Source organism: Leuciscus leuciscus, assembly GCF_965113295.1.
Source record: "Leuciscus leuciscus genome assembly, chromosome: 14".
Taxonomy (NCBI): Eukaryota; Metazoa; Chordata; class Actinopteri; order Cypriniformes; family Leuciscidae; genus Leuciscus; species Leuciscus leuciscus.
The window spans coordinates 16,861,694-16,887,403 of record NC_138738.1 but is presented as its reverse complement, the minus strand read 5'-3'; the positions used below and the strand labels follow the sequence as shown (position 1 = coordinate 16,887,403).

The window sequence follows — 25,710 nt, the reverse complement described above, 5'->3', positions numbered from 1 at the left end:
GTCTGAGCACAATGAATGCTGATGCCAATCAGTTGTAAGATTGACAATAAAATTGTAGCAGGTGATATCTGACAGAAACTAGTAGGTTGCCGTGTTAGAGAGCAACTAAAAGTAGAGACACTATTTATAACTGCATTATTAGGTATCAAAAAAATTATCACAGCTTATTTTTTTTTGTTAAACTATAGACTGAAATATAAAGGTTTCAACAAAAAAAGCTTTTTTTTTTGCATTAAAGCATTACATTTTTTAGTGTCTGGCTTAATTTTAGTTAGCTTCTTGCAATGTAAGTATATTGCAATGGACCTCAGCATTTTTAAAAACAGTGCGGGCCTTTTCAGTACAAAGCTACTTTTTCCAACAAGTAACAAGGTAGAATTTTTTTTTAAATGCTACACTGTTACTTGTTTTTCGCTTGTTGTGTTTTGATTCATTGTAGATAGCAATCTTTTTGTTAGCATTCTGCAGTTTAGCTTAGCGTTTTTAAAAACAGTGTAGCCTTTCCAGTACAAAGCTACATTTTCCAACAAGTAACAGCTTGTAAGCAACAAGCTACACTGTTAGTTATATTTTTCACTTCACTTCTTTTTGTTATCATTTTGTAGTGTAGCTAACTGCTTTTGAAACAGTGTAACATGACTAGTAATGGAATAACTTCAAATTATGAGTAGCTTATAGCTTGGCAAGCTACAGTTTCAATGTAGCTTCCTTAACACTCATCTATTAAAACCACACTTGAATTACTTGATCCTCTAGACCACAGGCTTCGTCTTCAACCAGACACAATTTAGCATTCACTGCGTCAGCTCTACTACATGGAAATCCTTATTAAAGACAATCTTCACATTGAACTAATTCAGCACTGGCAGTGAATGAAGATTCTTTGTTGAGAAGCAGATGGAGCATCATGAGACAGAAGCAGATGGAGAGAGAGTCACAGCACAGGGAAGCTCACACACTCTGAACATTAAAAGATCAGCTGCTTCGTCCTCAATGCAACATCAACACGTACAAAAATCCCAGCATAATTAATTAGTAGATTTTTTCACTTTGTAAGCCACAGTCCGTTTTGTATATTCCTGCCACAGGATACTACCCTGGTAAACCAGAGTTCTCGCGAGAGCACAAGTTGAATTTGCTCAGCGAGTTACTCTGGTGTCGAGCAATGGAGCTCATTAAATATGCCCCTCGATCTGAGCTGCACCAATCACATCGGGTTATCTGATATAGGCGAGCCAGAGGCGAGCTAAACAGATGACGACAGCGCTGTGACGTCGAAGTCATCAGTAAACATTGCAAGATGCCTATGGATAAATAGCAGTGGTTTGAAACGGCTTTGGCCGCTACAATGAACGAGTTAGACTTGGCTTTTTCCCAAAAGAGGAACAAAAGACGGCGCTCGAATCGTTCCTTTGCAAGAAGGGTGTTTTTGCTGTTTTGCCGACCGGAAGAGTCTAATCTACCAGTTAGCTCCCCTGGTAGCTAAGCGTATGGGGTTTATTGTTGTGATTGGTCGTAGTGTTATCCAATTGCGTGCTGTGAGATTTTCAAATGCATGCTTGGTGCCGCCCCTCGAGCTGGCCGATTTTCATTGATCGACACCAGACAATTAATCTTTTAGATTTAGGTCTGGATTTCCAGGCTAACAGGATACAATAACAATTTTAGAATAGTTACTTTGGGAAATGATTTTGGCCATTATGTTCATTTTCGAGTATAAAACGAAAAGAGACAAGACTTGTCGTGATGTAACGGAATTGGCAACAGATCTTTTTTTTTGTATTGTGCCGTATGAGTGAAACTGATCATCTAAAAAGAAACAAAAAATATAGGTTGGGGACTTTCCACAGTTTGTAGATTGGATGGAGGCAGATCTGAATGTGAGTCACCAGAGAGAAATTAGCCATTTCACCAGAAGATTGAGTTTTTTGAAATTACAAACTCAGTTTCTTTTTTAATGTGTGAATGAATTGTTCACAATAAGGCCAAGAAGATATATTTAGAAAATAAAGGGTGAATTTCCATTTCATGCTGATTTTAACATAACTGATGTTCATTTTAAAAAAAATAAACATGAAAAAAAACTTTCTCCTACAGTTTTCAGTCTTAGTACTATTCTGTCTCTCTCCCTCCATGGGTTTCTTACATTAACCTCTATCTTTAATCTTGACTTTGCACATGGGAGTTCTCTTCATCTGGATTTGAGCGTGGCAGCAGCTATGTTTGTGATGGGTTGCTCTTTTCAGATTGCTCTTTTCCTCCACCACCCACATAGAGATAGAACAGGCAATTTTTTTAATGATAATTATCATCTCTAAACATATTTATGACAACAACAACAACAAACAGCAGCAATTTGAAAATATATATTGAACATTTGTCTTTATGCTTGTAAGCAGTATTTTAAATAAAGAGATTTAAAATTGGCATAAATAAAGGTGAAGGGAGCAGGATCAGTAAAAGGCAGAATATTTTAAATATGTAACCAAATTATGAAAATAAGATCATACCATAAATACTATATCAAACATGCCTGTAGTATTTACTAATGTTACTATTGTATCTGCACCACTCCTACTTGGAAATAAATTATATAATTGTAAAGAAGTTCAGAACACTGGTTGCAAAAGCACAAATCCAATCTCTCTGCATGAGATAGTTACTGACGATGAAACATCCACACACATGCACACATTTTACATGACGGAGAGACAAGAGAGTGCAGTGGTGCGGTTTAGCCTTCAGGCCTCACCAGCTGATGCTCTTTGGCCGCATTTACATTTCAACCCACAAACGTTGGGCAGGAAAAAAGCACATGGATTTGATATTCTCAGATCAGTTTCAAGACTCATTTATAAGTGGAAATCAATCTGATATGAATTGAATACGTGCATTTGCGTCTGCCATGTAAGCAGACAGATCGGATATTCCCGTCAATGCGAGTCATACGTCATTGAAAAAGAGACTGTGGTGAATGACGTCATCTCAGTTGGACACCAGTCACAGCAGAGATCTTTGCTACATTCGCCCAGGCTGCAACAAGGGCCCTCCTCTTTTTCTTCGCCTTAAAATGTAATTTATTCCTTTGATGGCAAAGCTGAATTTTCAGTATCGTAACTACAGTCTTCAGTGTCACATGATCCTTTAGAAATCATTCTAATATGCTGATTTATATTACATTTTAAAATATATTCAGTTCTACAGTTATATACTCAGTATAACATTCTTTTAATTTGTAATAGTATTTCACAATATTACTGTTTTTACTGTATTTTTGATTAAATAAATGCAGCCTTGGTGAGCATAAGAGATGTCTTTCAAAAACAAAATTGTGATGTTTCCAAACCTTTGACAGGTACTGTACATGTATACAATTTACAGTTTTTTCTGTTCTAGGAAAACAGTGCAAAACAGCTACTGCAACAACAACAACAACAAAAGGTGGAAAAACATGTTGCACTATAATGATTTTTGGCCAATCAAATGTTGTACGACTAGCAACCAACTATCAGTAAAATAACTAAACCCCCTTGGCTTAAAATGTGTGGTGACACATCTTGCACTTTGTAAGGGAATACTATTATGAATTATGTTACATGAATTTAGCAGCGCTCAGCAAAATCAGAACATTCTGCTTTGCTTCCCCCAGTGTGTGGATGACTGTTTTTCAGTCTCTAATACTCCACCGTCTCCTAAGTATGTCCTGGTCTCCTGATGTAGATGCTTTCCCAAGCGGATATATTTAAAAACACTGTTTTTGCATTAAAGTGTGGACTGTGAGGTATTTGAAAATGATGATATCTCTGTTAATAGCGGGATTGTTGTACTTGCTATTCATTTTCATAATGTTGTAATATATATATATAACTTTGTACAATCTTCATATTAAATCCCTGAAAAGATGACAAAACTTATCTTGTGGCGAAACATGAAAGCAATTGCATTTTAGATCACATGGAATGACGATTTTAAGTGCAACCTGAACGCACTTAGTGGCGAAATATATTTCTAATAAAGTGATTGTGCCAGAAGAACAGCATGATAACTTTATGTCTGGTCCCTCTGTCATTTCTCACTGAGCTTATGTTACATTTCACTCATACGCAGTAAGATGATTTATGCACTTTCAGATGTGTGGAAGAGCAACTTTTTGAAAGCGCTAGTGTGGAAAGAGAGCGTTTTGAAATGCAAACGCCATTTTGAAAAGAATCCAGATTCATTTAGATGTAGCCTGAGAGGATCACACAAACTCAACACACAGTTCAGGGCAGCTACACAATGCCTTCTGCTCAGATTCTGCTGATTCGTTCTCCTGCCCGTTCTCTTTCCTGATGCTCACTGCTGATGATAAAAATCAATGGAGCCTCTATTGTCTAGAGAAGCAAAGTAATGAAACCTAATCAGGATGACTCATCTTTGGGACAGGGACAGGGACAGAGCAGTATGGGGTCCACAGTCATTGTCAGTATTGAACTCATCTGAAGCCCAGTAGTTACACATGGAATGGCCTCCATATCAAATGATCCACCAATATGGCTACATCTAGAGAACAATTTTTTTTTTTTTTATAAAATCTGTTTAAAACATTATTTAACAAATAATTAACCTTTAATGAAAAGTAACTAGTTTTAAACACATACCATATCTCTATCCCCTTTAAAACGGTGATCTTGGTCTGTCCCAACTCTTCACCTTCTCAACTGTATCCAACAATTAAAATCATACAACAGTGTATAATTTGCAATAATCTGTTGAATTAGTATTCAAGTCATTGTAGTAAAAAATATATGTATTTATTAACTAATATTAATAGAAAAATAATAATAATTTTGCGCATAAGTATTTTTACTCTATGATGGGAAATAATCTTGTTTTTTGTAATTTTACAAATCAGAATTCATTTATAGGAAATATAAATGTATTAATAACAACCAGTTGTTTGATTTTATTTAATTTTTTATTTATGTCTATAAATTTTGTATCTGCTTGTTAAGTCTGAAGTCATGCATCGCTGTTTCCCAGTCCACACACTCTATCAGACACTAAATGCAGACAACAAGTGGTGCTAGTATACACTCATGATGTGATGTAATACTACTGAAAAAGTAATAATCTCAGATGGCCAGACAGTGATTCATCTTTTATGAATCGTTAAAATATTGGTGTCCGGGATGCCATGAGCCCGAACACTGTGTACACTGTTTCTAAAGGCTTAGCTTAAATGTGTGATATGAATCCAAAAAGTCGCAAAATGTCATGCATCAATTAGCATATTTGTGACGTCATCAAATTGTACTTTTAGCAAACCCTCAAAATTCAGCAGTTCAGTTTACAAATCCAACAATATATACACATTAAATCCCGATTGCAACATTTTTCCAAAGATGAAAAATTAACTGCAAAGCTTAAGATCAGAGTTGACAGTATTTCAAGTTCCATGCACAACTTCACAATTGTCCAAAATCCAAGCTTCACAAAATCCAAGCTTTGCATTCAGAATCACAGGGCAAAAGAAAAGTCTCAGTTTTCCAAAGCTCAAGTTCAGTTCGCAGTTCAGTTCAATTCGATTAATTTCCTTCAAGTTCAAAATTAATCAATAGTCACTTCTTGAATGACCCATATTAATGTCTGTTACAATTAATTTTAAATCTGTTTGTTCAATTTAATTCTGTCCCCATTTAAGTTTCAGGTCACCACTTCTAAACAATTCTAGTATTCTGTCTGCCTAATGTGTTTTCTCTCCTAATCCGTGCTCACATACTGTATTTTAATATTATATAGCTGAATGTCCAATAAAGCTGTTCTCATTTCCTACAAATTTTCTCAGACATCAGAACAAGTATGATTATAGTGAATGACAAAACATTTTATATGTTTAAGTTTAATAAAGTTGATTATTCTATTTGAAAATGTACAATGTACATCTCTAAATAAATTATTCAGAGTTTGGAAACTGGATGAACTAAAGCCCTGTGATAGTGAGTAATGCAAGTGATAAGCACACGAGAAGAATGGAAATCAAAACGGTCAAACTTAATTTTTTAATTATAAAACAAAGGTAAAGCGGATTGGTCCGTGGCAACATCTCCGTCCAATTTTCCCCCTTTTTCCACCTCGCTTTTAAATCGCTTACAGTGCATAAACTGAAAACGCTCGCTTTGTCCACTAACGTTCTCCACGGCCTCCGTGAAACCCCCTCCGGGTTCTCTGATCTTCATTTGCATGTTAAGACATTTGAAGGACAAAAAAAAAAAAAAAAAACGCATAAGAAACACCTTTAAAACCATGTCAGTGGGCAGTAGATTATTTGTCAATACATTCTCTCTCCATCGTCTCCATCACTCTTTCTTTTTCGTCTCCTTAACTTGCCCTGTCTGTTCCCCTTCTAAAGCTGAGCTTTGACGGATAGTCTTTTCATTTTCGGATGTGTCAGAAAGTAAACATAGGTTCAACTGATATTTAGCCTATATGTTTTATTAATCATTTTCTTAGACAAGTTAATTTACTGAAGGCTACGAACGCTAGATAGATACGTTTATTAAATTAATTCACAAAATGTAGGCCTACACATCCATTATTAATCTTATACCTAATATTATGAAAACAGCTTCATTAATATTTCTTGTCCCCTCAGATTGACAGTTACTAATTATTACATTACATGAGTCACGTAAATGTTAGGCCTATTTTCAATTCAGAATAGCAGAAGTTTGTTAGTTTGCCTGATTCTTTGTGTCTGTCATTTAACATTTCTATCCTTAAACAGCTGTCGAATATGAAATGTTTAGTTTAGCTACTTACATCTTGTACTTTATGACTTTTAACTGAAGCATCTTGCTGCGGTGTTGACTGGAATTCGCGCTCAGCAACTTCTGTGAACATAAAGCCCGTCTACTTTGATATGACTGGTCATCTCAAATATTTTGACATTGACGAGCAGTGACAAAGGCAGCTCAGATAAGAAGATGTTGGTGCTGTGCTACATCCTAGGAGCACTAAAGTATTGTTAATACTATATTAGGCAATTATTTCCCAATATTTATTATATACACCTCATAAAAACAGAGGTCCGGACCTCGGTGACCTCATAGCTGGCTACGGCCATCCGCGTGATGTCTGAGACTGAGACTAAGGGTCGTAAACACTCATGATGGGGGAGGAGAGAGAGTGAGCAAGAGGAAGATTTGAAGAAAGACTGTAGAAAGAGAGATGGCTGAGGGACATTAAAAAGAGAAAAGGTCAGAGGAATATCACTGGAAAAATAAGGGTTATGATCAGACACGAGATTTAGGACCCAACGTTAATATTAGAAAAGCTTTCCAGCGCTGGAGACACTTAAAGGCACAATATGTCGTTTTTCACTGCTAAAGGTTGCTTATTTAAAACAAAAGCGTAGCTTGATGACGCCGAGATTGAGCGCGGAATCATGGGAGTTGTTGTCTTCACCTCACAGCCGGTGGAAAAGAAGCAGAGCAGGGCCGCTGGAGCGATTGCTAATGAGAGACGAGCGCGAGACACGGCTCGAGAGCAGCGGAACTTTTATTTTGCCGCAGACGCTGCTTTCGCTTCTTCAGGTCAAACGTATGTGGGGTAACGCAGCACTGTTTTATCATTTACATGTGTCTGTTGAAAATGATGTTATAATGTCACTCTGTGCGTTCCCTCAGTGGCTGCTATGAGACACTTGTTGCACACTGCAGGAAGATAAATCGATATTAGAATATCGTATTAATAAATGCTGGATGGCTTGTGTTGCTAAATGGCATGCAAGTAATTTTAAAACATTGTTTGATGGAGAAAATGCTGCATTACTGTTGCTAAAAAGCTGCATCTGATTACATTATGTTAGCCACTTGACAAAATAGTGTTTTTCTCTGAGGCATGGTAAAAACATGGTACTCGCGGAAAATCAAGAAAACAAGTGATTCAAACAATAAGACTAACAGTGTTGAGCTATACTGTATAACAATGATTTGTTTTCTGTCAATAAATGTGTCCAAACAGTTTTTTCTTTGTCTAATAAAACATATAATATATTAAAGCGTCTTTGGAGTTTCCATGATTTCTGCTAAATAAAACCGGAAATCGAGGGTAACGCAGGTATGGCGTCACTGATAGGCAATGCAATGACCTGGTAGACACGATCCGTGACCTGGTCAAAATTCCTTATTTCTAAGGATTTAAACATTCTTGGAAACATCTGGGATAATGTAAGTACTAAAGTCAACAAAATATATAACACTGTTCTAGCGGTTTTTGGATATTTTAATCCAAAAATCTTACATATTGTGCCTTTAAGCAGGAAGGCCTGAAAATGGATGCCAAGGCTGCGTTGATTCTGCTCCATATGTGAGCAACATATGACCAAAGATATGCCCAGAACCGAGATATCCAGTTGTTGTAATGTTAGGTATAGTAACAGGACAGTTTTGAGTGTCATTGTTTGTCTGGGGCTGTTGTGATGCTGTGTATATATGTATATATATATATATATATATGTAAATGTATATACTCTTGTGTACTGTATGTTCCTTTTTTGTTTTACCTTGTCGTTTGTTTGTCGTCTTCCCCTTTTTTCCGCAAAGCATTATTTTGCTTCCCTTCAGCTATGAAAAAGAGACATCCACTCTTGCATTGCGTCTTTATGCATTTTGGGGACAGAGCAATGAAGGGTGTGTTTGTTTGGGTTGATTTCAAATATCATCAGTGTTTCTAAGAAATCACGTACTGCACCTTTAACAACCGGATACTTAATTTGTATATGTTTATTTAATGTTTATGGCCAAAAAAGTATTTGGTAACTGGTTTGCAAATATTGCAATCCTCACAGTATGATATGAAAATAAAGCGACTTAATATTAATATAATAATTTGACCTTCTTAGGTTGAGGATAAACAATGCCAGAAGGTTGAGCATCTCTCTTCAACAATCATTTGTTGAAATAGATGAATTATTAAGAGTTTTGGACCTTATTATGCAGCATATTTGTGTAAAATTGCATTATCAAAGCCTTTTTCAGTAAAAATTAACAGAGCAGTTCATGCTCATGCTTTAGCTGCTAATGTAGCCAGTCAGCTCAGAGTGGATCTGCACCATATCTGCCATCAATGAGATGGTCCAGCCCACGGTGAGAAGCACAGCTCATTCAGATGAGTCATCTCACAGTCACAGATAGGCCCTAACACACGCCAGATCCCAACACACACGCCTGCACAGATCAATATACAGCTATGCAGTATATTCATGTGTACCTATAGATATCTGAAACATATATGATTAAATAACAAAGTCAGAAATACATTTCCTTTCCATGTGGAAGAAATTCTATCACAAACAGATGAGGGTCCTCTCTAATGCGTCATATATGCATCTTGATGACAGATGCTCTTTCCTGTTATATCATAGCCAAGGTCCATCCAGAAGGTACTTAATCTGTCTTTCCTGCAATAGAACTAATGCTTTCAATCATCAACCCACTAAGAGCATAGTGGCAGGACAATAAATTGCTTTTTCCCTTTAAGGCAAGACTACTTTTTGCATAACAGGGCTCTGTAGGGTCATATACTGAAGTACACATTCAAGTCACCTTCATTCAAACCAAGAAACCATTTCACATAATGACGGGATCATTTAACAGTTCACATTCACATACAGGGCGACATGTACCATTTTTTGAGGGTATACCATTGAGTCCTGGCTCTAAGGTAAAACCAAACCAAATGGAGCTCCCTAAGGAGAGAAAACAAAAAATGTTTGCAGTTTGAATGGGCATGACACTTCTATTCACACGGTTTGACTGTTTGAAAGGGAAACAGGAAAAGGCCTGTATAAATAAGCTTGGACAAATGGTTAATCAATAAGTAATGGAAGTAAATCAATCTTTTTTTTTAACAACAACTCCTTTAAAAACTACTCTCTCATGTCCATCATTAATGGCTTCCTCTTCCTGCATCAGACATAACGCAATCTTGTATTTTCAGTTGTTAGCATTTCAAGATTATGAACTGACAGCCTATCTGCTGTGTTTACCATTAAACAATCATTTTGAAATTAGCTATATTTGGAACTCACAGATAATTTAGTTTTTATTTCAATTTTATTTTTATGGTATCCGCCAATAATGATTGCACATTATTTTAAGGTGATGTAGTTACATTGTACTTACTCAAATAAGTACTGAGAAATATTAATTAACTACATGTACTTACTATAGAGTTATGGTTAGGGTTTGGATTAGGGTTAGTTACTTGTAATTATGCATAATTTACTGTTATTACTATTAGCAAGTACATGTAGTAACGTGTAACACTTAAAATATCCAAGAAAATCTCTTTTTTATGAAGAAAACATCCTAGCCGTGAAAACTTCCCCTTTTTTTCTTGGCTAGCATCACAGTATATTATTTGGGGAGAAAAGTCAGATCTGTGTCATTTGCATCAGGTCTTAAAGTGACAGCAGCTTATAAACCTGCTGCAGTCTGCTAATGTTAATCAAAAAGAAAAAGAAAAAGAGAAAATCACTCACTGCACTTGACTGAATAACATTTGTAGCTTTAATAAGGATTCATCTATATTTAGAGTGAAGACTATTTTACATTACATATTCAATTTGTGCTATCGCTTGTGATTATTTATCACTGTGTTCTTATTTTATTTCTGACTGTTAACTCGTCTTTAAAAATGTTTGAACTTTATTTTAGTTGGGCTAGTAGTTTTTGTTGTGGTATAAAAATTGGAATCAAGAATTGCAAAATTACATGTAAGCCACATTTAAATCTAATAATGTTAATTAATAGTTAACAATCGTGATTAATTGCAGAAAAATGTGAGGTCGAATCGTTTTTTTAATCGACTGACATCACTAGAATATAGTAATAATTTGTAGTAGAATATAGTCTACTAATGTGTCGGTCAGTCCCTTTGTATTTATTTCTCTCTCATTTGTTTACCTCATGTTGCTTTTGGGGGCAACTGAGGAAACAGGGATGTGTTAATCCAGGGTCATATTTGATAAACAGGTCTAATCTGAGGCCTCTGGAACAGAACAAACACCCACCCACACACACCTCTGCCATCACAGACATACACTGTGCCAACCCGCCAACTGTTGAAATATATTAATAATGCATAAATAATATGCTACAATAGCAAGACAAGGTAAATCCTGTGAATTGCTGTCACAAACTGATGTTCATATAAACTCATAATCTCCTTCACATTCATAAAAAAAAGTATTTGGGAGTCATTCCAGTTAGACAGTATATTTTGAACTCTGAGTAGTAAAAAAAAAAGAAAAAAAAAAGAACTGTCCTAAGGATGTGTTGTTGTAATTTAAGTATTTCTATAAAGCATATTTTATAAATTTCCTCTGTTTAAACTCATGCACCTATAAAATTATTTACGTAATGGCAGGAAAATTAACAGGATGCTTAACAGGATAGAACCAAACTAAACCAAATAAAGAGCTAAAGTTAGCCATTGCTCAGTGAGGGATTTGGAGCTAGTTTACATGAGGGTGTAGACTTGAACTTGAAGTTATCATACCGATACATGTAATTTTAATAAACAGGGTGGAATATTTTAGACAATCAACTATTATAAAAAAACACACAAAAAAAACACATAACTGATCAAATTAATTGATGATATTCATGCGTGCTGTTGTTTTCCCTACTAAAAATGTCACTTCTTGGAGAATGATGTATGAATTTTCACTATGGGCTTTCTTAAAAAAAATTGCAACCAGCTACTGGCTTTTGTTGGACAAAAGGATATTATAAAAGACTAACAGGATGGAAAGAACAATAAATTATTTAAAAATCACCTCCATGTTTACTAAATTTTCAGCTAACTAACTGATATATGAATTAGTAGTAACTGATAGTAATTAATCAATAGTATGATTTCTAGTTTAAAATATTATGTTTCATATTTTTTCCAATGTTTTCCAACATATGTGATGGAACTATGAAAATATAGCATGCAATAAACGCAACCCTTGGTCACTTAAGGTACACTTAAATTGAATAATGCCTTGCCTTGAGGGACAAAATATAAAACCCAGTGACCTCTGAAAACAAATGATGTGAGACGTTTTCTCAGAACATTCCAGCCATTTTTGCAACTGCTTTGGTGTCACAGTAATTTTAAATGAATGTATGAAGTCAGTTCCACTCAAGTTCACACAGGTGTATTTAAGAGTCCAAACTGTAGGTGTACAGATAATAATAACCAGGCTTCCACCACTTTATATGCTCATCCTATACAAGCCCATGTAAATGTACAGATGATACTTTCTGAGTCCACATCAAAACCTATCCAACTATCCATACTACAAAATCTATAGTACAGGGCTGAAGCCATTAAAATTGTCATTGTATTTTTAATGATGTTTTGTTTAGCTAATCAAAGTAACACACCTCTGCCGACTTAATGCACAATTTCAAACCACAATTCAATATGGCAATCTGTAACTGTATTTCTACACTGCACGCACTTAGTACTTAAAAAAAAAAAAGCATTTCCATATGTATATGGATATACTCATTCAGTCCAGCTTAATTCCTTATTTTGCAAAGTTCATCTTAGTTCTTTGACCAGATCTATTGTTGCCATTGAACAAAGGCTCTCATTCTTCAAAGCATGGAGTGTTTCTGTAGTAGGGGGCGGGGAGAGTGTTATCACAGTGAACTGAAAGCCTAGTGGCTCTTTTGATGTGCAGACAGACACTGCAAAAAAAATCATACAAAGTGCACACATATTTAATATTCTTAAAGATGTCCATTTTCTATTTAGCCTGTCACATTAATAACTCTTCCACATTCTGGGCCTATCCAGTACAAGGTACATTTCAAATTAATATATACACACACTATAATACTAATATATATATATATATATATATATATATATATATATATATATATATATATACATACACTCTATGTCCTGAAGCAAAACTAGTTAAGCACTACACTTATTTCCTTGCACCTTCTCCATGTGTGGACCCATGTCTATGCTTTATATGCATTATTGAAGTACTGTCTAATAAGATTGGGATGCTCCTGACATTATAGGGCAGTGAAAAAATGTCTATGCTTTATATGCATTATTGAAGTACTGTCTAATAAGATTGGGATGCTCCTGACATTATGGGACAGTGAAAAAATCTTCTTCCACTTTGGGCAGATGCCAAGGCACTGTTTTCTTTAGCCTGCTGGGAAATACTGCTCCAGCTCAACTCCAGTTACTGCCAAAACAACCAGAGCCGGCCTCTGTCTCGCCGCCGTCCAGTGACAGCCCTTTCATGCTGTCTGTGTGCACTTCCTCTTCTGCTGTGTTACATCTTGCAAAGATGTCATTTTTGTCACTAGTGCTCTGTCTCTGATTATATTATATTATATTATATTATATTATATTATATTATATTATATTATATTATATTATATTATATTATATAGAAGCAACTGGAAGCAACTTTAGCCAGTCTGGGATTTCCAGCAGAATTAGTTACTGAATTAGACACACCCCCTAATGATCAACAGGCAGAAAGTGACTCAAAGTCTTCTGGCTATATTGCAAGTTTAACAGACACACCACAGTCCTTTTTTATTCTGTAATTCTTCAAATTGGCCATGCTTCATATCCACTCATCAGGGTTGTAAAGCGTTACATCAGTACATATCATGCTTTATGTTTGTTGAATTGGCTGATGAATTTGCTTTATATTACAGAAACAAAATAATGACAAGTTACATTAAGAAAGACCTATGTACATTTCTGTCATTACTCCCAGCATCATTCTGTAAGTCTCCTACACAAAGTAACAAATAAGCACTCAAGCTAGTCTTTACTCAATTTAATATATTCATTCAAAGTAGAGCAAGAGGACATAATGGAATTATTATTTTACGACTCCCACATGGCACACAGACAACCCCCCCCCCAGTTAATACTCTAATAGACTACAGGAAACTATTTGACCATTTTACACATTATGATGCATCGTCTTATGCTGTCTTACCAACTGGAATAGCTGCAATTCTGCAACATATTTTGGTATCATAAATGCAAATCAAGATGGCAATAAAAAATAAACTGGGAGGAAAAAACATTATTCATTACACAATTCCACGTAATATTTCCTGCATAGATCTACCTTATATACAAATACATAATATTGGTCTTACTGCTTCAAAACTAGTAAAAAATGATTCAAATATTATAATATAAAAGTATTGTGTGCAGCTCTTTACAATCTATTTATTTTCCACAAGGTTAATCTCATCACCATGGAGGAATTCTGTGAAAATCCATTCTCGTATCCCTGACATGGGGTTGGGTGGAGCCAAACCTCTGCTGTACAGGAAATACTATCACTACCACTGGTACTATTTAAAGCAGTCTATATGGCAGCCCTTCTATTAAAAAACTTAGTCTAACCCCACCCAGACATTTCCAGGGTCACTAACAATTGGTGTCAGCTGAGCAGAGAAGTCACATAATGGGCAATGACACAGGATAATTGTTGTTTATTAAGGAACCATAGAAATAATGAGCAAGAACATTTAAACGATCGAAAATATGGTTACAATATACAGCACACATGCACTTAATGTGCATGAGGACATTTAGACTGCACTGCATGCCATTGAGTTATCAGAAAAAGCAACACTAGCTGCATCTTGAAGATATGATAAAGCAAAAGTTTTCATTTTATTATGAACTTCTTATAATATCTTTTGAGTCATGAGGTAAGAAACATCAAGACTGTCAGATTCTGCCATGCTTTTGTAATAATCAAGTATTTAAAATATCCTGTTTTTGGGATCCATATAGCTGACATTTATGGATGACATACTATGGATGACATTTATGGCTGACATACTAACTGTAGCCAAACAAGCTACAGTTAGTCCAAAATGCCGCCGCTAGAGTTCTTACGAGATCAAGAAAATATGATCATATAACACCGATTTTGTCATCACTGCATTGGTTACCTATAAAGCTCCGTATTAATTATAAGATATTGCTACTGACTTACAAAGCCCTAAACGGCTTAGCTCCAGTCTATTTAACGGATCTTCTATCACCCTATAATCCATCGCGCTCTTTAAGATCACTAAATTCAAGGCTTTTGGTCATACCTAGGATATCCAGAACCACCAAAGGAGGGAGAGCATTTTCACATTTGGCTCCAAAACTCTGGAATAGTCTTCCTGATACTGTCCGTTGCTCAGACTCGCTCTCCCAGTTTAAAACTAGATTAAAGTCGCATCTCTTCAACCAGGCATTCTTATAATCCTACAGTTCAAACTACAATCCGGCCTCTAGCTCATAAATGCCAGAGGAGAACTGGCCCCCGACTGAGCCTGGGTTCTCCCAAGGTTTTTTTTCTCCATTAGGTCACCTGATGGAGTTTTAGGACACCATTAGGTCACTTGATGGAGTTTTTCGGTTCCTTGCCACTGTTGCCTTTGGCTTGCACAGTTGGGGATATTTTGGGGATATTTAATTTAATTTTATCAATCAATAAATTCCTCTTGAAAAAACTTTGTTGTATTATTTTAATTTAATACTGTGAAGCTGCTTTGATACAATCTGTATTGTGAAAAGCGCTATACAAATAAACTTGACTTGACTTGACTTGACATTCATTTTCAATGACGAGAAGATTTGGGAAGTCTGGGGCAGAGATGAGAGGAAAACCGTAGACTTTTACGCGAGGAACCAATTAGAGGTTTAATAATTCTTTCAAAATATCCCTGTAATATAACAAGTTGCACAGTGAATTAATTAAATGAAAGGAATGTGCAAAATAAATAACTCATTTTAAGTGCATTGTGAACAAACACCTGATACCTAATCTTTGACTCAAACTATCCAAGAAAGCCTTTCCACTCTTCTCATCCTCAGAGACGAGCATCTTAGTAGCCCAGTCTTACATGCATATTACCTTACTAAAACTATATTTTGTCGCAATTAAAAATAAAGCTTGGTAAAAAAAAATTATAAAAAAACGCTTGGGAGTTGAAGAATAATTTTGAAAACACTGTGTGAAGTGGATTACCTTCCTATTTTACACCTTCAGGTAATCCAGGCATGGCTAACCCCACTAAGCCTGTGCTAGCCACACTTAGAGATTCACCTTTATGTCACAGCTATTTGAGGCTACAGTGATTGTCGCTGTCACTTTTTGCCTTAGCGTTACCTAACACCTAAAGCCCTGAGATCTGTCACTTGCACAAGTTTGGTTTTCTATCGAGATGGGGACCTTCATAGACTTAAAGTTTTTATACTGAGCAAATAATATCCTACCCCTGAATCTAACAGTCACAGAAATGATTCTGCAGTTTTAGCTTTTCGAGAAGATTTTATTTATTATTTAGGAGTTTCCTCACAATATTAGTGTTTTTAGGATCCTTGCAGGGACATTTGAGACCCGAATAATACAGTATTTTGCTTAAATATAACGTGTATTAAAATACCTAATATGTCATTCACACTGAATGAGGAAGTAGCAAATGGTTTGCTCTGATGTTTCACATGCCTCAATAAATTGCATAACACATGCTTGTAATCCATATACCAGGGGTGGATGAGACACATATGTGCCATTCAAGGTAAATTATACAAACAAATTAGGATTAAATCCCCTTAATTTATCACTATTCATCATATTTCAACAATTAGATTTGATCCAGCATGTTTGCTCAACAGAAACGCCACCAACCGTTCACGCAAAAGGAAAAATAACAGTGTTTGGGAGCAGGTGACATGATACTGAGTTTATCTGATCCAGTGTTATAAATAAATGATATGTTCTCGTCAGGCCGACAGTTACATAAAAACCTCCATCACGCATGTGAAACAAACCAGTTTCTCCCTCCAAAACACAGCTGACAGCGGCGTTCACATGCGCACACTGAACTGCACACATGAACACCTCCCTTTAAAAAAATGGCCTTGAGCGGAAACATGATTAAAAATGAGTGCTGCGTTACAGTATAATGTGTATGTGTATGTGTGTGAGAACTCCATATACAAAGAGAATTCTGAGGCGGCCAGCTGGGCACATAAGCCGTAACTGCAAAATCCAAATAATCCTTTACAAAGACAAGCCATCTAAAGGGGGGTGAGGCAAAAGCACAAAGAAAAAAAAACAGCATATATGCCTGCTATTGTACATTAGAGTGCATAAGCGTGCATGTGTACATATGAGATACATTTACATGTGTGTGTGTGTGTGTTGATGTGTGTCTATGTTTGAGATATCCAGCACCTTCAGATCTATATTGAGTTACCGGAATGTCAAGCCACTCAAAATAGCCGGACAGCTTATGGCATTTAAAGCAATCACGCGCCAGGCTGTACACGCAACGAGAGGCAAAAAGGAGGCAATAAGATAAAAATAGACCAAGCCCTCACCTTCCATCATGATTGCAGATTTGCATTCCTCTATCTCCAAGGAGCCTGAAACGGGAGGAGGGGAGGAGAGAAGCCCCTGGTTACCAGATGGAGAGATGTAAAAAAAAAAAACAGAGCACACTTCCAGCCTCCAAAACCCTTGGGTTTAAAGTCCCCGTGTCCCTCGTACGACGGGCCGTCGGATGTTTTAGTGCTCCGCGTTTAGGCCATGGATGCTGCTGCTAGTCACTGCGGCTGTGGTCTACACGATTACCAAAGGATGCTCAAAAGGGGGCAGGAAAAAAAGCAGAGTGGAGAGAGACAGAGAGAGAAGGAAGGAGGGAGGGAGGGATGGGGAGAGAGAGAGAGAGCTGCGGGGAGGGAGGCTTGCTGAGGTCATCACTCAGCTCAGCCAATCCCATGTGCACTGCTGCATGTCACATGGCGAGTGGTTCAGCGCTTCTGTCAGTGTCCTCGCTGGGAATTCACATGCAGACACACACAAGCACACACACACTTGCACACAGCTTACCTTGTTATGGTGCAGCATGCCGCTCCTGCCAAAACAGAAAGGAACTGGATTAATGGCGCGTTGGGTGCCACAAAGCTAAATACAGGAAACGGTCCATGTTAAACACACACAGACGGAGATACGGTTACACGTTGAGGCTCAGCTGGCGGGCCGTGCCTGCCTTTCTGTGACAAATCAATCAATGTGACATTGCATCTGACAGAAACAGTAGCTGCCCCATGGAGGGAGGAGCCAGCACTCAATACACTGACTTGTGACAGAGGAGCAGGGGAGGAGAGAGAGAGAGAGGCTGTGTGTTTGTGTGAGGGCTGGTGATTCATTTTATATGAGGAGGTGGGTCTCCCCCTTTGGATTACTAATGAAAAGACAACAACAACAAAAAAGGTTTGGTGGCCTGACAAAATGCTTTTTCTATCCCAAAAGCATCAGCTGCAGTTTTGAGAAAACAAAAAAAAGGGGCGGATGATTTTGTGAGGAACTTATGTTAACTAATTAAAACAATACATGTTAAAAAATAAAAATGTAAATGTAAAATTAAACACACTACCATTTAAAAATTCGGTAAGATTTTTTTATGTTTTTGGAAGAAGTCTCTTATGCTCAGTGTTTATCTGATGAAAAATACAGTAAGTGTAATATTGTGAAATATTAATACAACTAAAAACTTAATTTAAAAAAAAAAAAATTTAACTATTCTAAAATGTATTTATACCTGTAATGGTAAAACTGAATTTTCAGCAGTCATTACTCCAGTCTTCAGTGTCACGCGAACCTTCAAAATCATTCTAATATGCTGATTTGGTGATCAAGAAACAATTATTATTATTATCACAGTTGTAAACCATTGTGCTGCCTAATATTTTTGTGAAAGCCATATGTTTTTTTACCCTAAATTCTTTGATGAACAGAAAGTTTAAAAGTACATCATTTATTTGAAATATATACAAGACAAACAGAAATGGCAAGCTGATGAAAATAAATTATACAAACATATGAATGTTTTATCAACATTAAGTTGTTGTTTTAAACTGGATATCTCTCCTTAAGAATAATAATAATACAAATATGAGTGTATTCTGTGGCTATTTTTAACCCTGACACACTCTTTTTATTTTCAGCCAGGCTTGGATAAGACATGAGACACTGTTTCATTCTCAAGCTTCTGTTCACCTAAGTCATGCTCTGGTCCATGTGAGCGTCTCTTCCCTTATCGCTGTCTGTCTCTAGCGCCCTCTGTCTGTAGTCTTCCTGCCTGTAGGCCATACATTTCCAATTATTTATGTTTAAAAAATGAATTATTTGAAAAAAGTTGAGAGTATAAGTACAGTAGTGATCCAGACATTGACAAAGACACAATTTTCAGTTTCAGTTTTCAAATAACATTTAGCTTCTTCTCAATCCTGAAAATGTGGTCAAATCCTTAGTCAGTATTATTCCTAATCAACACAGTCTATACTAATACAAAACCCACCCAGACTCAAACCACCCTATTACAGCAGATGCTGCCTGCGAATAGGTCCCCTCCCCCACTCCATCCATTTTACCCGATTTTACCCCACCTCTATAACCCCCTTCACCTCCCAGTGGACCAGATCTTATCCTTCTAGTGTGCAGGTGCACAAGTGTTTGTGTCTGTGTATTTACAAGATACTAAATAAAGTACAAACTACTTGTACAAACTAAAATGACATGATTTTATTCAGCTTGTCATTAGTCAGTAGTGCCAAGGAAAACTGGCTGCTCTCATAACAGTGCAGGGAGAGAAAGAGTTTTATACAGACAAACACATGATTTATAAGCAGGAACAACCCTTACTAACGGCATGTTAATGCTGTGTGCAATATTATTAGGTAAAGATAGAGTTTTTAAAAATCACGCTGTTTTACATTTTGATAAACAAATATTATGGTTAAAAGTGTGGAGTCTATGAGACTTTTTAAAGTTTTTAAATGAATTACTTAAAATAATGTTTTCTATATTAATATATTTCAAAATGTCATTTATTCCTGTGATGCCAAAGCTGAATTACTGACATTACTCCAGTCTTCAGTGTCACATGATCATTTAGAAATCATTCTAAAATGCTGATTTGGTGCTTAAAAACATGTATTATTATTATTATTATTATTATTATAACAGTTGAAAACAGTTGTGCGGCTTAATATTTCAGTGGAAAATGTGATTCTTTTGGGGGTAAAAGGTTCTATTGGCCAAGTACGGAACCCCAGGGTTCTATATAGATTATAGAACCTCGAGGAACCCTTTTTTTTTTAAAGGAACACTCCACCGTTTTTTGAAATAGGGCTTATTCACCTTCTTTCCTACATTTAGATAGGTGGGCAAATGCATTTTTGTCTCAGTGCATGCATTGTTTTAGTTTGACAGGGTCGGCGCTAGCTTAGCTTAGCATAATGAATGGAATCCTTTGTTGCCAGCTAGCATGTCCTGAGTAAAAGTGATATAAAAAATGTAAAAAACCCACCTAATTACTTGTTGTGAATACGCAGGCCACAAGAAGTAATTAGGTGGGTTTTAAAAAAATTTTATATCACTTTTACTCAGGACATGCTAGCTGGCAACAAAGGATTCCATTCATTATGCTAAGCTAAGCTAGCACCGACCCTGTCAAACTAAAACAATGCATGCACTGAGACAAAAATGCATTTGCCCACCTATCTAAATGTAGGAAAGAAAGTGAATAAGCCCTATTTCAAAAAACGGTGGAGTGTTCCTTTAAGAGTGTAGTTTTTTCAGGATTCTTTGATGAATACAGAAACACCTTTTGAACGGTAGTGTAACTAAAATAGAGAAAAGTACTGTATATACAAACACACATGAGGTTAGAATTTAATGTGATTAAAAATGCTACATGTTCAATAAATGATCCAGGGCATCTTCTGAATTCATCTCTGTACTGCATAACAAATCCTGAATCATCTACAACCAACCACCAACTTCTGTCAACATCCTCCCAAACTCGCCTCGGGTACAAAATATTTGTCAAAGGATATTTGTGGGGAAAAGGTAAAAGGGTTGGGTAGATGTGTAAACACACACCTACTTTCACGGACATAAATAACTCAAATGAGGGAGGAAAGCTCAGGGAAGCATACAAAAACAATAAACACGGTGTAGCTGTATCAGAAATCATCCTCTATCGCCTCATTCACTATTCCCTACTGAATATAGTGTGAATTCAGACTCTGATACTGGAGAGGTTTTGTCACATACATGATTCCATTTAACGAGACACTTTTGTCTGTATACTTTTCATTGTGGTGCATTATGGGATTGAATGAGTGCACTATACCAAATCTCACCTATTCAAAATGAGTGAATTGTTGGACTAAATATTATGTGTTTTTTTTTTATTAAAATGAGTTCATAATTAAAAATATTTTTAAATAGATAACTAATTGAAGGTTTATTTTCTGACATTATTTTATGATTTGAATTGTTGGATATCAATAAATTCATGACCTCTCAGGCATGACATGACAGTTGTACTTCTCATGTATGTTATCAATTTGTACCTCTAATGCTTTCAAAAATGTCACAGGACACCAATGTGTACCGTATTCATGGCAAGTGGCACCAAAAACATTCAGAACTCAGCATACTGCACTAGGCTATACAAAAATAGCACATCAGTAACAGGCTATTACACATACAAAAGGATGATATTACCTCACCAATGCAATTTCAATAACTATCCAGTGAGAGGTTCTTTAGTCATCTTTGTCAATGTCCATGAGAAGCAATCAGCAGCGTCTCTTGGTGCTAAATAAAGAGATGAAAGAGAGTGAGATGGAGAGTGTCAAAGAAGCTGGAAGCAGATAGACAGCAATCTGAAACATGAAAGAACAGGCATGAGAGAACAGTCCAATTATTTCTCTGCAGAGGACAAACACTAGAAACACAGAGACAGCAGGAACCCCAACAGAATACACACACATGCAGTACAACAACAGATATAAAACACAACAAACACAGAGATGGTATCATTTAAATATGCATGAATAAATCTTATTATACAAAAACATTTACATTAAAAAAGGAAAAACTTTTTAATCAAAAATCAGCTGCTAATAAAAAAAATAAATAAAAAAAAAAGGTCCTGTAGCTCTGAAAGAGCATAATTCTAACAATGGTAATTTTAAGGATTTCATTCTCAAAATATGTTGAATGCGTTTGCTTTGTATAAAACATAGGTATAAAAGCATCCAAAAGTGCATAGATAAAAAAAAAAACTGCCCCCTGTTGTTGGGTACATGTTACTGCATCCAATGTAAATAAAACAGGAAAAGCTGCGACCGTCCATGATCATTTTGCTTCATGTCTGTTAAAGATTTCAGTCATGTAATACATCTCTCTGGACATGTCGGAGTCAGTGACACTGTCTGTCTCTGTCTCTGTGTGTGTGTGTGTGTGTGTGTGTGTGTGTGTGTGTGTGTGTGTGTGTGTGTGTGTGTGTGTGTGTGTGTGTGTGTGCGTGTGTGCGCGTGCGTGTGCGCGTGCGCGTAGTTAACCAACTGGACAGCAACTTAAAAGGTCATGATGCTTTTTACACTTTTGTTTATTTGAACCTGTAATTCAATCATTTAAAATTCATTCATAACTCAAGAAGAAAAACCTCTCTCATGATTTGTTTCAATAAAGTGCCAGTTTATGGGATAAATTTGCTAAAAGTCAATTTAGTGAGTAACCTGTAAATATTTTCAACATAAGTTCATAAAAAAATTATAAAATTTAAAGAAATAAATAGCAAGTTAATCCTTGTATAATATCAAAAGAATTTAATCCTGGGCTATTTCCATATGCGTGAATGACAGACTGCATTTGCAAAAATGTGTAGTAAATAACAGAGCACACTGTATGTAATACTGACTGTATCCCACAATGCAATGCACTTGACCTGACAGTCTGGCTAAAATATCAGCTAATATAATAAACAAAAATGTATATATAAAAAAAAAATCATCAACTCTCTTTTATATGACTGAACTGTAAAAGAAAGAAATAATCATACTAAATTTTAAATGGACAGCTCTGGCAACAATTTAGCATCCCACTGTTCAAAAATATTAATGAATGGTTTCATATTGAATGCTGCTTCAAATTCTTATATATAAAAAAGAAGGCAACACTGCCACCTTGTGTTATTCAATGACATGAGACAGATTTGTCTTTTCCTCCTGAGTGAATTATCCAGGAAAATGAATGCATCATACAGTACAGGGGAAGATGAATCTGCAATTTAAGGGAACAGAAACTGTTTTCCTGATATAAAAAAAATAGCTGAAGTGAGATTTACTTTTTAATTCAAACAGTTCAAAGAATACAACAGATTTTGCACATCCATTCATGTCCCCTGGAAACTAATTCAGGGATTTGTTTTGGTGCTGTTGTTATTAATTCAACCTAAAATACTTCTGTACTTCAGTTATGTACAGATGAAAGTGAATTTTGCTGCCAGACAAGGCCTAGTTATTAGTGAAAGCCACATACTTTGTAAAACACCTCTCAATGTTTCATGAGAGATTCATGTTATGCTGACCTTATTCTGTCATAACAATATTTTGGGCAAATATAATGGGATGGGAGACAATTTAACAGAAAGACAGTACAGCAAAAGACAAAAGTGTGACAGTGAAGAGATCCAACTGTGATATTTTCAAGACTTCCCTCTGTCTCAATCATCCCACTCTCCTACATCTCGGTTTTTCTCCTGCATTTCTCTCCTCCTCCACGTTTGCTGACCTATTTTCCCCCTCAAGTGTTTTTTTTTTTTGTCTCCAATAGATGGCAGACAGGCTCTGGGCCTCTGGATCATTAGTCTACACGTACACACACAAGCACAAACTGATTTAGAAGCGGGCGAGTGCTGGGTGTGCACCTGTTAGGCTTTAATTGTGCAGTAAATGGCTGCTTATCTGAGGATCTTCTGAGGGTGTGCTCTACTTGTAAACGTGTAATTCTGCCACGGTCCTCCAAGAGTCAAAAATGGGTCCTCAAGTGCTGCTGAGTTCAAAACCGCCCACAACCGCCCTTCTCACTGGGTGTGATTGTCCCTCAAGACAAAGTCCACCCATAGGCGTTCCTAAATCCCTATTTAGGGGGCCAGCATCTAGTCAATGGCGATCACAGGAGAGGCAATGTTTGACACGTGTACTGCATTTCTCATCCAAACACTGTCGGTTCCAGGCAAATCACTGATAAAATGTAAACTACAACAAACATATTTCACTATTAATGGTATTAACAAACAGATTGAAATATATCATATAATATATAACACATTGTATATTTTTTATATATTTAAAAAAAAAGATTTAAACTTACAACATTTCACATAGATTTTTATACGGTACATTATAATGTGATGCATAAAATGACTTGTAGCACTTCAAACGATTGGGTTCACAGCAATTCTCGGGTAAAAACTTTAACATTGTTACAAAAAAAAATCTCTCTCAAATAAATGCTGTTCTTTTGAACTTTCCATTTATCAAAGAATCCTGAACAAAAAAATGTCAACACTGATAATAATAAGAAATGTTTATTGAGCACCAATTCCGCATATTAGAATGATTTTTGAAGGATTGCTGCTGAAAATTCAGCTTTGCCATCAAAGGAATAAATTACATTTTAAAATATATTAAAATACAAAACAGTTATTTTAAGATATTGAGATATTTCATAATATTGCTGTTTTAACTATATTTTGTTGATCAAATAAAAACATACTTGGTGAGCATAAGAGACTTATTTCATAAACATAAAAAAAAATCTTACTGTCCCCAAACTTTTGAACGGTATAGTGTATTTAAGCAAAATAATATAAAAATGTAATATAGCCATAACATAATCATCTGTATCAAAAAAATAAAAAGATTATATCTTCAAAAACTCACTGGCATATCCAAAGGACAATTTCCAGTAAAAGATGTAAAAATAGTTCACTATAACTTCATATCTTTTCATCTAAGTCAGAAACATTAGAGCTAATGACAAATAAACAAGGTCAGCATTACAAAGGAGAAGTGATGTGTGCGGGTCACTCGCTGATAAGAAACATAACTCAGATAAACAACTTTTAAAACCATCAAAGTTACAGTCTTAAGATGCTTAAGAGTTACAGTTTTTAGAGGTGTAAGTCTCATTTGACCCTTTTTCTGTATTTTGGCTAGATATGAGATGCTGCGATATGCTCTAAAAGCTTGTCTAGCTTTACTCCTTTTGGTCACCAAGAAGGCAGGAAGTGAGCTGATGAGGGTGTGTGAAAGTGTGAGACGACCCTTGTCCGTCTTCTACAGGGCATTGCTTGGCAAACGGCACGTAGGCAAAGGAGAGGAGCAGACGGGCACGTCGCTAATCTGTGCCATCGCTCTGCAACAGGAATGTTGTTTTGGTTTGGGTCACTCCTGTAATCATCGTCGCTCATCGGCAACGGAACTAGAGTCAGGGTTACAGAAAGCTGAAGACGTGGGGACTTTCCACACGTCCAGACGTGTCTAACAGTTACCCTTCAGTTTTGGGTTCAAGAGAGGCTGTGACTTCATAAGTGTGCGCTGATCTCAGTGCTAGCTAGTCTGAATCAGCAGTGCTTGTAAATGCTGGAGATACGGTAACCATCACGTACTAGACTCATATAGTGAAATCTTTGTTGTAAGTCTGTCTGAAAAGTAGACAGAAACGTCATTCCAAATCATTGACTGACGTGGCCTCCCAGATTTTTTGAGCCAAATGTATTTTTAATGCAATTCTCGTGT

The 25,710-nt window shown here is 36.2% G+C and overlaps 1 protein-coding gene and 1 long non-coding RNA gene across 16 annotated transcripts in view; both read right to left on the bottom strand.

Annotated features, from left to right (window-relative positions):
- The window catches only part of sgip1a (SH3GL interacting endocytic adaptor 1a), a 75,642-nt gene that overhangs the window by 43,258 nt on the left and 6,674 nt on the right, over window positions 1-25,710 (bottom strand). For 5 of the 15 annotated variants that reach the window (XM_082136011.1, XM_082136014.1, XM_082136013.1 and 2 more), the window contains exon 1: window positions 17,428-17,916. In XM_082136011.1, the coding sequence (XP_081992137.1) occupies window positions 17,428-17,437 (10 nt within the window). In that variant the 5' untranslated portion in view covers window positions 17,438-17,916. Of the gene's footprint in view, window positions 1-17,427; window positions 17,919-17,938; window positions 17,964-21,625; window positions 21,719-25,710 lie in introns of those variants that run through there. The other 10 variants (XM_082136022.1, XM_082136024.1, XM_082136023.1 and 7 more) reach the window with 5 other exon arrangements.
- Window positions 245-8,125, bottom strand: LOC309473846. The gene is made up of 3 exons (XR_014197106.1): window positions 1,648-8,125; window positions 399-1,092; window positions 245-351 (listed from the first exon to the last, which is right to left on the bottom strand). It is a non-coding gene; the product is annotated as an uncharacterized lncRNA (long non-coding RNA).